The following is a 17,030-nucleotide window of genomic DNA, read 5'->3' as shown; positions in this document are numbered from 1 at the left end:
TGTTATGTACCGCCATGTTCTGTACCACCATGTTCTGTACCACCATATTCTATATGACCATGTTCTGTACCCCCATGTTCTGTATCACTATGTTCTGTACCACCATATTCTATATGACCATGTTATGTACCACCATGTTCTGTACCGCCATGTTCTTTACCGCCATGTTCTGTACCGCCATGTTCTGTACCGCTATGTTCTGTATCACTATGTTCTGTATCACCATATTCTGTATCACCATGTTCTGTACCGCCATGTTCTGTATCCCTATGTTCTGTATCACCATCTTCTGTATCGCCATGTTCTGTACCGCCATGTTCTGTACCGCCATGTTCTGTATGGCTATGTTCTGTATCGCCATGTTCTGTATCGCCATGTTCTGTACAACCATGTTCTGTACCGCCATGTTCTGTACCGCCATATTCTGTACCGCCATGTTCTGTACCGCCATGTTCTGTACTGCCATGCTCTGTACCGCCATGTTCTAAACCACCATGTTCTGTACCACCATGTTCTATACCATCATGTTTTGTACCACCATGTCCTGTACCGCCATGTTCTATACCACCATGTTCTGTACCGCCATGTTCTGTACCGCCATGTTCTCTACCGCCATATTTCTGTACCGCCATGTTCTCTACCACCATGCTCTGTAATACCATGCTCTGTACCGCCATGTTCTGTACCGACATGTTCTGTACCACTATGTTCTGTACCACCATGCTCTGTACTGCCATGTTCTCTACAGCCATATTTCTGTACCGCCATGTTCTGTACCACCATGCTCTGTACCACCATGTTCTGTACCACCATGTTCTGTACCGCTATGTTCTGTATCACCATGTTCTGTATCGCTATGTTCTGTACCGCCATGTTGTGTACTGCCATGTTCTCTACCGCCATATTTCTGTACCGCCATGTTCTGTACCACCATGCTCTGTGCTAACATGCTCTGTACCGCCATGCTCTGTACCGCCATGTTCTGTATCGCTGTTCTGTACCACCATGTTCTGTACCGCCATGTTCTGTACCTCTATGTTCTGTACCTCTATGTTCTGTACCGTCATGCTCTGTACCGCCATGCTCTGTATTGCTATGTTCTGTACCACCATGTTCTGTATCGCTGTTCTGTACCGCCATGTTCTGTACCGCCATGCTCTTTACCGCCATGCTCTGTACCACCATGTTCTGTACAAGAATGCTCTTCAAAAAATGGAAGCGCAAAGCCAGATTTATGTGAGATAGGAAAATACATTTTCAGTGCCCGCAGCTCCGTGGCCCGTTTGTTTATGCACTGGGTGCGTTTTTCCGAATCGTACGTGTTTCTCGACTAATGGTTTGCATGTCCTTGTTGTTATCATTTTGATCCTGGAAATTTGTCACTGACACTAGAACACACTAAACATCTTCATTTTGCACCCTTGGTCCGCTTTTATGGTCAAAAATATCCGTATCGCGTTTCTTTTTTTTAGAGTATATGATTTTTGGCTATATTACTATATGTAATTATTGACTAGGATGCTGCGGAACTGGATACACATAAGAAGTGTGCTGTAAAGCTAACTACACATCTAAATGTGTATATCTTTGGCGTCTCAACAAGACACAACATAAATTTTAAAAATTAAAAATGCATTTGTCGCAACATATCTTTTAGTCGTTCAATCAAACACAGCCATAATCCACATGAGTCACGAAGAAAACAACAAGGGAGGTAACTGCATGCCACTGTAGAAGCCTCGTTTGAGAAGTATAACAACGGTCGTACAAAAAAGTCAATGCCTGATTGTTCAACATTTGCACAAAATAGTCAATGCATGTTTTTTCAAAATTTGCACAAAACAGTCAATGCATGTTAGTTCAGCATTAGCGCCAAAATAGTCAATGCATGTTAGTTCAACACTTGCACCAACTGGTCAGTGCATGTTTGTTCAACACTTGCACCAACTGGTCAATGCATGTTAGTTCAACACTTGCACCAACTGGTCAATGCACGTTTGTTCAACTTTTGCACCATCTGGTCAATGCATGTTAGTTCAACACTTGCACCAACTGGTCAATGCACGTTAGTTCAACATTTGCACAAAATAGACCAATGCATGTTTGTTCAACACTTGCACCAACTGGTCAATGCACGTTTGTTCAACATTTGCACAAAATAGTCAATGCCTGATTGTTCAACATTTGTACAAAATAGTCAATGCCTGATTGTTCAACATTTGCACCAAATAGTCAATGCGCGTTTGTTCAACATTTGCACCAAATAGTCAATGCACGTTTGTTCAACATTTGCCCACACGTCCAATACTGCAGGACCAAGCGGCGTAAAACCCAACTCACTCACTCATTATTATCTTAGAGAACCACACTTCCATTGGAAATACGCCTTCAACTTGGTCTTTAGGTTTGCATCTCTTGAACACTACACAGGTGTTCAACTATTGCACTGAATGTTTCAGTAGACATGTGTCCTCGAACTTCACCAACTTGGATACAGGCGTTTTGTTGACCATTACCCTTGTCTCGGGGATTACAAAGGTGTTCAACTATTGCACTGAATGTTTCAGTAGACAAGTGTCCTCGAACTTCACCAACTTGGATACAGGCGTTATGTTGAGCATAACCCTTGTCTCGGGGATTACACAGGTGTTCAACTATTGCACGAAAGGTCTTCAGGAATTGCATTTGTAGGGCTAAGGCACACGTGTGGTTGGGCACTGGGCAATACTCCTGTGACTTCTGTTCTCAATTATCGCGTGTGTGTGTGCGTGTGTGTGCGCGTGTGTGCGTGTGTTTTTTGTTGTTGTTTAACGCCGCACTCAGCAATATTTCAGCTATATGACAGAATATGACGATTATAAATAATTTGAGTCAAGACCAGACAATCCAGTGATTGATATCATGAACATCGATACACGCAACTGGGATATAATGACATGCATGAACCAAGTCAGCGAGCCTGACCACCCGATCCCGTTAGTCGCCTCTTAAGACAAGCATAGTCGCTGACCTATTCTATCCCGGATCTTCATGAGTCTTCAGTTATCGAGAAGCGCCACAAAGATGTCTTGTCCTGAGAGAAAGGAGAAACAAGGGCTGCCTTCTATCAGTCACAAACCATCACTTCAAATCATAGCTATCCATCCCGGGTACGCAAATTCGGAATTATATTTAGCATACCATTTGGACATAGACGTGTTGTTTCTGAACGGACGGTCATAATACACAGTTGTCCCCCCTGCCAGGAAACCTGCCCACCAACCAAAACTCCCGACACTCATGATAGTATGATTGCACATGCTCAAAACACAAAGGTCCACTTCCGGCAACTCCCTCTGCAGCACAACGACATCAACGGCGGCGATATTACGATTCACCCAACTTCCGTCATCTCCCCCAACAACGAACAAAGCATTGGGGTATATAGCTCGGAAATAGTTCATCGCATGGATGTAGTACTCCGCTGGTGGAGTGGTACGTCCCTGGCGTTTACTGAGTGACGCTATATAGTCCCCTCGTCTCACATGCACCCCAATATAGGTCAGGTTCACGGGCGGAGTGGTCGACACATTTAAAATCCTGTGTCCATCTTGTTTCAAGTCTTCTGTAGCGTTTGACAGTTTTGTGGTCATCCGTGAAGCATCCTTCATCCTTGTAAAGAACTCGAGTCTCACAGAGAACAATTTCTTAGCAGCCTTGTCAGCAATGGAAGTTTTGAAGGTGAACTGTCTTCGTATGCTCTCCTCGACAGGGTGAAAAAACTTCCACGACTGGAGGAAGCCGCCGACACTTTGACAAGTCCTGCTGTCGAGCCTTGCCGCCAGCTGTGGGTCGTAGAGACAGCAGGGGGCGGAGACCGGCTGCCACCCGCCACACCCCTGAAACGTCACGGTCTCCGAGTCCAGGGGAAACAGGCGGTTGAGGGCGTGGCTCCTGGCAATGTACAGAGACTTATTCGTCGCTCTCGCGAGGGCGTACGTGGAGGCGTATTCAAACATAGCGTTGCCAAGGCGACCAATAAACTGAGGCGTGAGAATTGGCATCTCTTTCCATGTTTTCTCCCCTGGTTTAACCCCGTGTTTCATTCCGTTACTTGCTGCTATTGACGTGTGTGAGTGACTGACTGCTGATTGTGTCTTACCGCCGGGAATCATAGTGGTTGCTGATTTTGGAACCGTTGATGATTTGTTTTCGTTCTGGACTTGACTATCCATGATTCTGGCTTGTCTGGTATCCATGGCAACAATATATGGTCTCCAACTGAATTTTTTGTACAAAAAGGCACCGTAGGCAAGGCACATGTAGATGACGATAACTCCCAGTATCTTCATTGCTGAAACACACTCAGCTATTTATCATACAGACACATACTCAGTTATTTATCATACAGAAACATACTCAGCTATTTATCTTACAGACACATACTCAGTTATTTATCATACAGAAACACACTCAGCTATTTATCTTACAGAAACATACTCAGCTATTTATCTTACAGAAACATACTAAGCTATTTATCACACAGACACATACTCAACTATTTTTCTTACAGACACATACTCAGCTATTTATCACACAGACACATACTCAGTTATTTATAACAAAGACACATACTCAGCTATTTATCTTACAGACAAACACTCAGTTATTTATCACACAGACACATACTCAACTATTTATCTTACAGAAACATACTCAGTTATTTATCTTACAGAAACATACTCAGCTATTTATCAAACAGACACATACTCATTTATTTATAACAAAGACACATACTCAGCTATTTATCTTACAGACACACACTCAGCTATTTATCATACAGACACATACTCAGTTATTTATCATACAGAAACATACTCAGCTATTTATCTTACATAAACATACTCAGCTATTTATCTTACAGACACATACTCAGTTATTTATCATACAGAAACACACTCAGCTATTTATCTTAAAGAAACATACTCAGCTATTTATCTTACAGAAACATACTAAGCTATTTATCACACAGACACATACTCAACTATTTATCTTAGAGACACATACTCAGCTATTTATCACACAGACACATACTCAGTTATTTATAACAAAGACACATACTCAGCTATTTATCTTACAGACACACACTCAGTTATTTATCACACAGACACATACTCAACTATTTATCTTACAGAAACATACTCAGTTATTTATCTTACAGAAACATACTCAGCTATTTATCATACAGACACATACTCAGCTATTTATAACAAAGACACATACTCAGCTATTTATCTTACAGACACACACTCAGCTATTTATCATACAGACACATACTCAGTTATTTATCATACAGAAACATACTCAGCTATTTATCTTACAGAAACATACTCAGCTATTTATCTTACAGACACATACTCAGTTATTTATCATACAGAAACACACTCAGCTATTTATCTTACAGAAACATACTCAGCTATTTATCTTACAGAAACATACTAAGCTATTTATCACACAGACACATACTCAACTATTTATCTTACAGACACATACTCAGCTATTTATCACACAGACACATACTCAGTTATTTATAACAAAGACACATACTCAGCTATTTATCTTATAGACACACACTCAGTTATTTATCACACAGACACATACTCAACTATTTATCATACAGAAACACACTCAGCTATTTATCTTACAGAAACATACTCAGCTATTTATCTTACAGAAACATACTAAGCTATTTATCACACAGACACATACTCAACTATTTTTCTTACAGACACACACTCAGCTATTTATCACACAGACACATACTCAGTTATTTATAACAAAGACACATACTCAGCTATTTATCTTACAGACAAACACTCAGTTATTTATCACACAGACACATACTCAACTATTTATCTTACAGAAACATACTCAGTTATTTATCTTACAGAAACATACTCAGCTATTTATCAAACAGACACATACTCATTTATTTATAACAAAGACACATACTCAGCTATTTATCTTACAGACACACACTCAGCTATTTATCATACAGACACATACTCAGTTATTTATCATACAGAAACATACTCAGCTATTTATCTTACATAAACATACTCAGCTATTTATCTTACAGACACATACTCAGTTATTTATCATACAGAAACACACTCAGCTATTTATCTTACAGAAACATACTCAGCTATTTATCTTACAGAAACATACTAAGCTATTTATCACACAGACACATACTCAACTATTTATCTTAGAGACACATACTCAGCTATTTATCACACAGACACATACTCAGTTATTTATAACAAAGACACATACTCAGCTATTTATCTTACAGACACACACTCAGTTATTTATCACACAGACACATACTCAACTATTTATCTTACAGAAACATACTCAGTTATTTATCTTACAGAAACATACTCAGCTATTTATCATACAGACACATACTCAGCTATTTATAACAAAGACACATACTCAGCTATTTATCTTACAGACACACACTCAGCTATTTATCATACAGACACATACTCAGTTATTTATCATACAGAAACATACTCAGCTATTTATCTTACAGAAACATACTCAGCTATTTATCTTACAGACACATACTCAGTTATTTATCATACAGAAACACACTCAGCTATTTATCTTACAGAAACATACTCAGCTATTTATCTTACAGAAACATACTAAGCTATTTATCACACAGACACATACTCAACTATTTATCTTACAGACACATACTCAGCTATTTATCACACAGACACATACTCAGTTATTTATAACAAAGACACATACTCAGCTATTTATCTTATAGACACACACTCAGTTATTTATCACACAGACACATACTCAACTATTTATCTTACAGAAACATACTCAGTTATTTATCTTACAGAAACATACTCAGCTATTTATCATACAGACACATACTCAGCTATTTATCACACAGACACATACTCAGCTATTTATCTTACAGACATACTCAGTCATTTATCTTACAGACACACACTCAACTATTTATCTTACAGAAACACACTGAGCTATTTATCATACAGAAACATACTCAACTATTTATCTTACAGAAACAGCCTCAGCTATTTATCTTACATAAGCACCCTCAGCTATTTATCGTACAGAAACATACTCAGATATTTATCATACAGACACATACTCAACTATTTATCTTACATAAACATACTCAGTTATTTATCTTACAGAAACATACTCAGCTATTTATCACACAGACACATACTCATTTATTTATAACAAAGACACATACTCAGCTATTTACCTTACAGACACATACTCAGTTATTTATCACACAGACACATACTCAACTATTTATCTTACAGAAACATACTCAGTTATTTATCTTACAGAAACATACTCAGCTATTTATCTTACAGACACATACTCAGCTATTTATCACACAGACACATACTCAGGTATTTATCTTACAGACATACTCAGTCATTTATCTTACAGACACATACATGTACTCAACTATTTACCTTACAGAAACACACTGAGCTATTTATCATACAGAAACATACTCAACTATTTATCTTACAGAAACAGCCTCAGCTATTTATCTTACAGAAACACACTCAGCTATTTATCTTAGAGATACATACTCAGCTGTTTATCTTACAGAAACACACTCAGCTATTTATCTTACAGATACATACTCAGTTATTTATCATACAGAAACACACTCAGCTATTTATCTTACAGACACATACTCAGCTATTTATCACACAGACACATACTCAGTTATTTATAACAAAGACACATACTCAGCTATTTATCTTACAGACACATACTCAGTTATTTATCACACAGACACATACTCAACTATTCATCTTACAGAAACATACTTAGTTATTTATCTTACAGAAACATACTCAGCTATTTATCTTACAGACACATACTCAGCAATTTATCACACAGACACATACTCAGCCATTTATCTTACAGACATAATCAGTTATTTATCTTACAGACACATACTCAACTATTTATCTTACAGAAACACACTGAGCTATTTATCATACAAAAACATACTCAACTATTTATCTTACAGAAACAGCCTCAGCTATTTATCTTACATAAACACCCTCAGCTATTTATCATACAGAAACATATTCAGCTATTTATCATACAGAAACACACTCAGCTATTTATCACACAGAAACACACTCAGCTATTTATCATACAGAAACACACTCAGCAATTTATGTTACAGACACATACTCAGCTATTTATCACACAGAAACACACTCAGCTATTTATCATACAGAAACACTCAGCTATTTATCTTACAGAAACACACTCAGCTATTTATCACACAGAAACACACTCAGCTATTTATGTTACAGAAACACACTCAGCTATTTATCACACACAAACATACTCAGCTATTTATGTTACAGACATATATTCAGCTATTCATCTTACAGAAAGTCACTCAGATATATATCATACAGAAACACACTCAGCTATTTATCTTACAGAAACACACTCAGATATTTTTCATACAGAAACATGCTCAGCTACTTAACATAGAGAAACTTACTCAGCTATTTATCTTACAGAAACACACTCAGCTATTTATCACACAGATACATACTCAGCTATTTATCACACAGACACATACTCAACTATTTACAATACATAAACACACTCAGTTATTTATCACACAGAATCACACTCAGCTATTTATCATACAGAAACATAATCAGCTATTTATCTTACAGAAACATGCTCAACTATTTATCATAGAGACACATACTCAGCTATTTATCATCCATAAACACACTCAGCTATTTATCTTACATAAACACACTCAGTTATTTATCACACAGAATCACACTCAGCTATGTATCATACATACACACAATCAACTACGTATCTTACAGAGACATGCTCAGCTATTTATCATACAGAAACATACTCAGTTATTTATCACACAGAATCAAACTCAGCTATTTATCATACACAACCGTGCTCAGTTATTTATCATACATCAACACACTCACCTTTTTATCATACAGAAACACACAATCAGCTATTTATCATACAAAAAGACACTCAGCTATTCATCTTACATAAACACACTCAGCTATTTATTATACATAAACATATTCAGCTATTTATCTTACAGAAACACACTTAGATATTTATCTTACAGAAACACACTGAGCTATGTATCTTACAGAAACACACTCAGATAGTTATCTTACAGAAACATCCTCAGCTATTTATCTTACAGAAACACACTGAGCGATTTATCATACAGACAGATGCTCAGCTATTTATCTTACAGAAACACACTGAGCGATTTATCATAGACAGATACTCAGCTCTTTATCTTACATAAAGACACTCAGCTATTTATCATACATAAACACACTGAGCGATTTATCATACAGACAGATGCTCAGATATTTATCTTACAGAAACACACTCAGATATTTATCTTACAGAAACATGCTCAGCTATTTATCTTACAGAAACTCACTTAGCGATTTATCATACAGACAGATGCTCAGCTATTTATCTTAGAGAAACACACTCAGTTATTTATCTTAGAGAAACATGCTCAGCTATTTATCTTACAGAAACACTCAGCGATTTATCATACAGACAGATGCTCAGCTATTTATCTTAGAGAAACACACTCAGTTATCTATCTTACAGAAACATGCTCAGCTATTTATCTTACAGAAACACACTGAGCGATTTATCATACAGACAGATGCTTAGCTATGTATCTTAGAGAAACACACTCAGTTATTTATCTAACAGAAACATGCTCAGCTATTTATCTTACAGAAACACACTGAGCGATTTATCATAGAGACAGATGCTCAGCTATTTATCTTAGAGAAACACACTCAGTTATTTATCTTACAGAAACATGCTCAGCTATTTATCTTACAGAAACACACTGAGCGATTTATCATAGAGACAGATGCTCAGCTATTTATCTTAGAGAAACACACTCAGTTATCTATCTTACAGAAACATGCTCAGCTATTTATCTTACAGAAACACACTCAGATATTTATCATACAGACAGATGCTCAGCTATTTATCTTACAGAAACACACTCAGATATTCATCTGACAGAAACATGCTCAGCTATTTATCTTACAGAAACACACTGAGCGATTTATCATACAGACAGATACTCAGCTATTTATCTTAGAGAAACGCACTCAGCTATTTATCTTAGAGAAACACACACAGATATTTATTATACAGAAACACACTAAGCTATTTATCATACAGACAGATGCTCAGCTATTTATCTTACGGAAAAACACTCAGATATTTATCATACAGAAACACACTGAGCTATTTATCATACAGACAGATGCTCCGCTATTTATCTTGGAGAAACACAGTCAGATATTTATCATACAGAAACACACTCAGCTATTTATCATACAGAAACACGCTCAGCTATTTATCATACAGACAGATGCTCCGCTATTTATCTTGGAGAAACACAGTCAGATATTTATCATACAGAAACACACTCAGCTATTTATCATACAGACAGATGCTCAGCTATTTATCTTAGAGAAACACACTGAGCTATTTATCTTACAGAAACACACTGAGCTATTTATCATACAGAAACAAGCTCAGCTATTTATCTTACAGAAACATGCTCAGCTATTTATCTTCGAGAAACGCATTGAGCGATTTATCATACAGACAGATACTCAGCTATTTATCTTACAGAAACACACTGAGCGATTTATCATACAGACAGATGCTCAGCTATTTATCTTAGAGAAACACACTCAGATATTTATCATACAGAAACATACTCAGCTATTTATCTTACATAAACATACTCAGCTATTTATCTTACAGACACATACTCAGTTATTTATCATACAGAAACACACTCAGCTATTTATCTTACAGAAACATACTCAGCTATTTATCTTACAGAAACATACTAAGCTATTTATCACACAGACACATACTCAACTATTTTTCTTACAGACACATACTCAGCTATTTATCACACAGACACATACTCAGTTATTTATAACAAAGACACATACTCAGCTATTTATCTTACAGACAAACACTCAGTTATTTATCACACAGACACATACTCAACTATTTATCTTACAGAAACATACTCAGTTATTTATCTTACAGAAACATACTCAGCTATTTATCAAACAGACACATACTCATTTATTTATAACAAAGACACATACTCAGCTATTTATCTTACAGACACACACTCAGCTATTTATCATACAGACACATACTCAGTTATTTATCATACAGAAACATACTCAGCTATTTATCTTACATAAACATACTCAGCTATTTATCTTACAGACACATACTCAGTTATTTATCATACAGAAACACACTCAGCTATTTATCTTACAGAAACATACTCAGCTATTTATCTTACAGAAACATACTAAGCTATTTATCACACAGACACATACTCAACTATTTATCTTAGAGACACATACTCAGCTAGTTATCACACAGACACATACTCAGTTATTTATAACAAAGACACATACTCAGCTATTTATCTTACAGACACACACTCAGTTATTTATCACACAGACACATACTCAACTATTTATCTTACAGAAACATACTCAGTTATTTATCTTACAGAAACATACTCAGCTATTTATCATACAGACACATACTCAGCTATTTATAACAAAGACACATACTCAGCTATTTATCTTACAGACACACACTCAGCTATTTATCATACAGACACATACTCAGTTATTTATCATACAGAAACATACTCAGCTATTTATCTTACAGAAACATACTCAGCTATTTATCTTACAGACACATACTCAGTTATTTATCATACAGAAACACACTCAGCTATTTATCTTACAGAAACATACTCAGCTATTTATCTTACAGAAACATACTAAGCTATTTATCACACAGACACATACTCAACTATTTATCTTACAGACACATACTCAGCTATTTATCACACAGACACATACTCAGTTATTTATAACAAAGACACATACTCAGCTATTTATCTTATAGACACACACTCAGTTATTTATCACACAGACACATACTCAACTATTTATCTTACAGAAACATACTCAGTTATTTATCTTACAGAAACATACTCAGCTATTTATCATACAGACACATACTCAGCTATTTATCACACAGACACATACTCAGCTATTTATCTTACAGACATACTCAGTCATTTATCTTACAGACACACACTCAACTATTTATCTTACAGAAACACACTGAGCTATTTATCATACAGAAACATACTCAACTATTTATCTTACAGAAACAGCCTCAGCTATTTATCTTACATAAACACCCTCAGCTATTTATCGTACAGAAACATACTCAGATATTTATCATACAGACACATACTCAACTATTTATCTTACATAAACATACTCAGTTATTTATCTTACAGAAACATACTCAGCTATTTATCACACAGACACATACTCATTTATTTATAACAAAGACACATACTCAGCTATTTACCTTACAGACACATACTCAGTTATTTATCACACAGACACATACTCAACTATTTATCTTACAGAAACATACTCAGTTATTTATCTTACAGAAACATACTCAGCTATTTATCTTACAGACACATACTCAGCTATTTATCACACAGACACATACTCAGTTATTTATCTTACAGACATACTCAGTCATTTATCTTACAGACACATACTCAACTATTTACCTTACAGAAACACACTGAGCTATTTATCATACAGAAACATACTCAACTATTTATCTTACAGAAACAGCCTCAGCTATTTATCTTACAGAAACACACTCAGCTATTTATCTTAGAGATACATACTCAGCTGTTTATCTTACAGAAACACACTCAGCTATTTATCTTACAGATACATACTCAGTTATTTATCATACAGAAACACACTCAGCTATTTATCTTACAGACACATACTCAGCTATTTATCACACAGACACATACTCAGTTATTTATAACAAAGACACATACTCAGCTATTTATCTTACAGACACATACTCAGTTATTTATCACACAGACACATACTCAACTATTCATCTTACAGAAACATACTTAGTTATTTATCTTACAGAAACATACTCAGCTATTTATCTTACAGACACATACTCAGCAATTTATCACACAGACACATACTCAGCCATTTATCTTACAGACATAATCAGTTATTTATCTTACAGACACATACTCAACTATTTATCTTACAGAAACACACTGAGCTATTTATCATACAAAAACATACTCAACTATTTATCTTACAGAAACAGCCTCAGCTATTTATCTTACATAAACACCCTCAGCTATTTATCATACAGAAACATATTCAGCTATTTATCATACAGAAACACACTCAGCTATTTATCTTACAGAAACACACTCAGCTATTTATCTTACGGAAACACACTCAGCTATTTATAATACAAAAACATACTCAGCTATTTATGTTACAGAAACACACTCAGCAATTTATGTTACAGACACATACTCAGCTATTTATCACACAGAAACACACTCAGCTATTTATCATACAGAAACACACTCAGCAATTTATGTTACAGACACATACTCAGCTATTTATCACACAGAAACACACTCAGCTATTTATCATACAGAAACACTCAGCTATTTATCTTACAGAAACACACTCAGCTATTTATCACACAGAAACACACTCAGCTATTTATGTTACAGAAACACACTCAGCTATTTATCACACACAAACATACTCAGCTATTTATGTTACAGACATATATTCAGCTATTTATCTTACAGAAAGTCACTCAGATATATATCATACAGAAACACACTCAGCTATTTATCTTACAGAAACACACTCAGATATTTTTCATACAAAAACATGCTCAGCTACTTAACATAGAGAAACTTACTCAGCTATTTATCTTACAGAAACACACTCAGCTATTTATCACACAGACACATACTCAACTATTTATCATACAGAAACATACTCAGTTATTTATCTTACAGAAACATACTCAGCTATTTATCAAACAGACACATACTCATTTATTTATAACAAAGACACATACTCAGCTATTTATCTTACAGACACACACTCAGCTATTTATCATACAGACACATACTCAGTTATTTATCATACAGAAACATACTCAGCTATTTATCTTACATAAACATACTCAGCTATTTATCTTACAGACACATACTCAGTTATTTATCATACAGAAACACACTCAGCTATTTATCTTACAGAAACATACTCAGCTATTTATCTTACAGAAACATACTAAGCTATTTATCACACAGACACATACTCAACTATTTATCTTAGAGACACATACTCAGCTATTTATCACACAGACACATACTCAGTTATTTATAACAAAGACACATACTCAGCTATTTATCTTACAGACACACACTCAGTTATTTATCACACAGACACATACTCAACTATTTATCTTACAGAAACATACTCAGTTATTTATCTTACAGAAACATACTCAGCTATTTATCATACAGACACATACTCAGCTATTTATAACAAAGACACATACTCAGCTATTTATCTTACAGACACACACTCAGCTATTTATCATACAGACACATACTCAGTTATTTATCATACAGAAACATACTCAGCTATTTATCTTACAGAAACATACTCAGCTATTTATCTTACAGACACATACTCAGTTATTTATCATACAGAAACACACTCAGCTATTTATCTTACAGAAACATACTCAGCTATTTATCTTACAGAAACATACTAAGCTATTTATCACACAGACACATACTCAACTATTTATCTTACAGACACATACTCAGCTATTTATCACACAGACACATACTCAGTTATTTATAACAAAGACACATACTCAGCTATTTATCTTATAGACACACACTCAGTTATTTATCACACAGACACATACTCAACTATTTATCTTACAGAAACATACTCAGTTATTTATCTTACAGAAACATACTCAGCTATTTATCATACAGACACATACTCAGCTATTTATCACACAGACACATACTCAGCTATTTATCTTACAGACATACTCAGTCATTTATCTTACAGACACACACTCAACTATTTATCTTACAGAAACACACTGAGCTATTTATCATACAGAAACATACTCAACTATTTATCTTACAGAAACAGCCTCAGCTATTTATCTTACATAAACACCCTCAGCTATTTATCGTACAGAAACATACTCAGATATTTATCATACAGACACATACTCAACTATTTATCTTACATAAACATACTCAGTTATTTATCTTACAGAAACATACTCAGCTATTTATCACACAGACACATACTCATTTATTTATAACAAAGACACATACTCAGCTATTTACCTTACAGACACATACTCAGTTATTTATCACACAGACACATACTCAACTATTTATCTTACAGAAACATACTCAGTTATTTATCTTACAGAAACATACTCAGCTATTTATCTTACAGACACATACTCAGCTATTTATCACACAGACACATACTCAGTTATTTATCTTACAGACATACTCAGTCATTTATCTTACAGACACATACTCAACTATTTACCTTACAGAAACACACTGAGCTATTTATCATACAGAAACATACTCAACTATTTATCTTACAGAAACAGCCTCAGCTATTTATCTTACAGAAACACACTCAGCTATTTATCTTAGAGATACATACTCAGCTGTTTATCTTACAGAAACACACTCAGCTATTTATCTTACAGATACATACTCAGTTATTTATCATACAGAAACACACTCAGCTATTTATCTTACAGACACATACTCAGCTATTTATCACACAGACACATACTCAGTTATTTATAACAAAGACACATACTCAGCTATTTATCTTACAGACACATACTCAGTTATTTATCACACAGACACATACTCAACTATTCATCTTACAGAAACATACTTAGTTATTTATCTTACAGAAACATACTCAGCTATTTATCTTACAGACACATACTCAGCAATTTATCACACAGACACATACTCAGCCATTTATCTTACAGACATAATCAGTTATTTATCTTACAGACACATACTCAACTATTTATCTTACAGAAACACACTGAGCTATTTATCATACAAAAACATACTCAACTATTTATCTTACAGAAACAGCCTCAGCTATTTATCTTACATAAACACCCTCAGCTATTTATCATACAGAAACATATTCAGCTATTTATCATACAGAAACACACTCAGCTATTTATCTTACAGAAACACACTCAGCTATTTATCTTACGGAAACACACTCAGCTATTTATAATACAAAAACATACTCAGCTATTTATGTTACAGAAACACACTCAGCAATTTATGTTACAGACACATACTCAGCTATTTATCACACAGAAACACACTCAGCTATTTATCATACAGAAACACACTCAGCAATTTATGTTACAGACACATACTCAGCTATTTATCACACAGAAACACACTCAGCTATTTATCATACAGAAACACTCAGCTATTTATCTTACAGAAACACACTCAGCTATTTATCACACAGAAACACACTCAGCTATTTATGTTACAGAAACACACTCAGCTATTTATCACACACAAACATACTCAGCTATTTATGTTACAGACATATATTCAGCTATTTATCTTACAGAAAGTCACTCAGATATATATCATACAGAAACACACTCAGCTATTTATCTTACAGAAACACACTCAGATATTTTTCATACAGAAACATGCTCAGCTACTTAACATAGAGAAACTTACTCAGCTATTTATCTTACAGAAACACACTCAGCTATTTATCACACAGATACATACTCAGCTATTTATCACACAGACACATACTCAACTATTTACAATACATAAACACACTCAGTTATTTATCACACAGAATCACACTCAGCTATTTATCATACAGAAACATAATCAGCTATTTATCTTA

At 35.0% G+C, this 17,030-nt stretch overlaps 1 protein-coding gene across 1 annotated transcript in view; it reads right to left on the bottom strand.

Moving 5' to 3' along the window:
* Positions 1-1,635: 1,635 nt before the first annotated feature.
* LOC124121957 (galactoside alpha-(1,2)-fucosyltransferase 2-like) overlaps positions 1,636-17,030 on the bottom strand; it is a 31,364-nt gene continuing 15,969 nt past the window's right edge. Inside the window, exon 3 of the mRNA XM_046485094.2 lies at positions 1,636-4,333. Within this exon, the coding sequence (XP_046341050.2) occupies positions 3,126-4,333 (1,208 nt within the window). The 3' untranslated portion in view covers positions 1,636-3,125. The remainder of the gene's footprint in view (positions 4,334-17,030) is intronic.

Source organism: Haliotis rufescens, unplaced genomic scaffold (assembly GCF_023055435.1).
Source record: "Haliotis rufescens isolate VD_foot unplaced genomic scaffold, xgHalRufe1.0.p SCAF_14, whole genome shotgun sequence".
Taxonomy (NCBI): domain Eukaryota; kingdom Metazoa; phylum Mollusca; class Gastropoda; order Lepetellida; family Haliotidae; genus Haliotis; species Haliotis rufescens.
The sequence above is the reverse complement of the archived record's forward strand: the minus strand, read 5'-3'. Positions and strand labels throughout refer to the sequence as shown.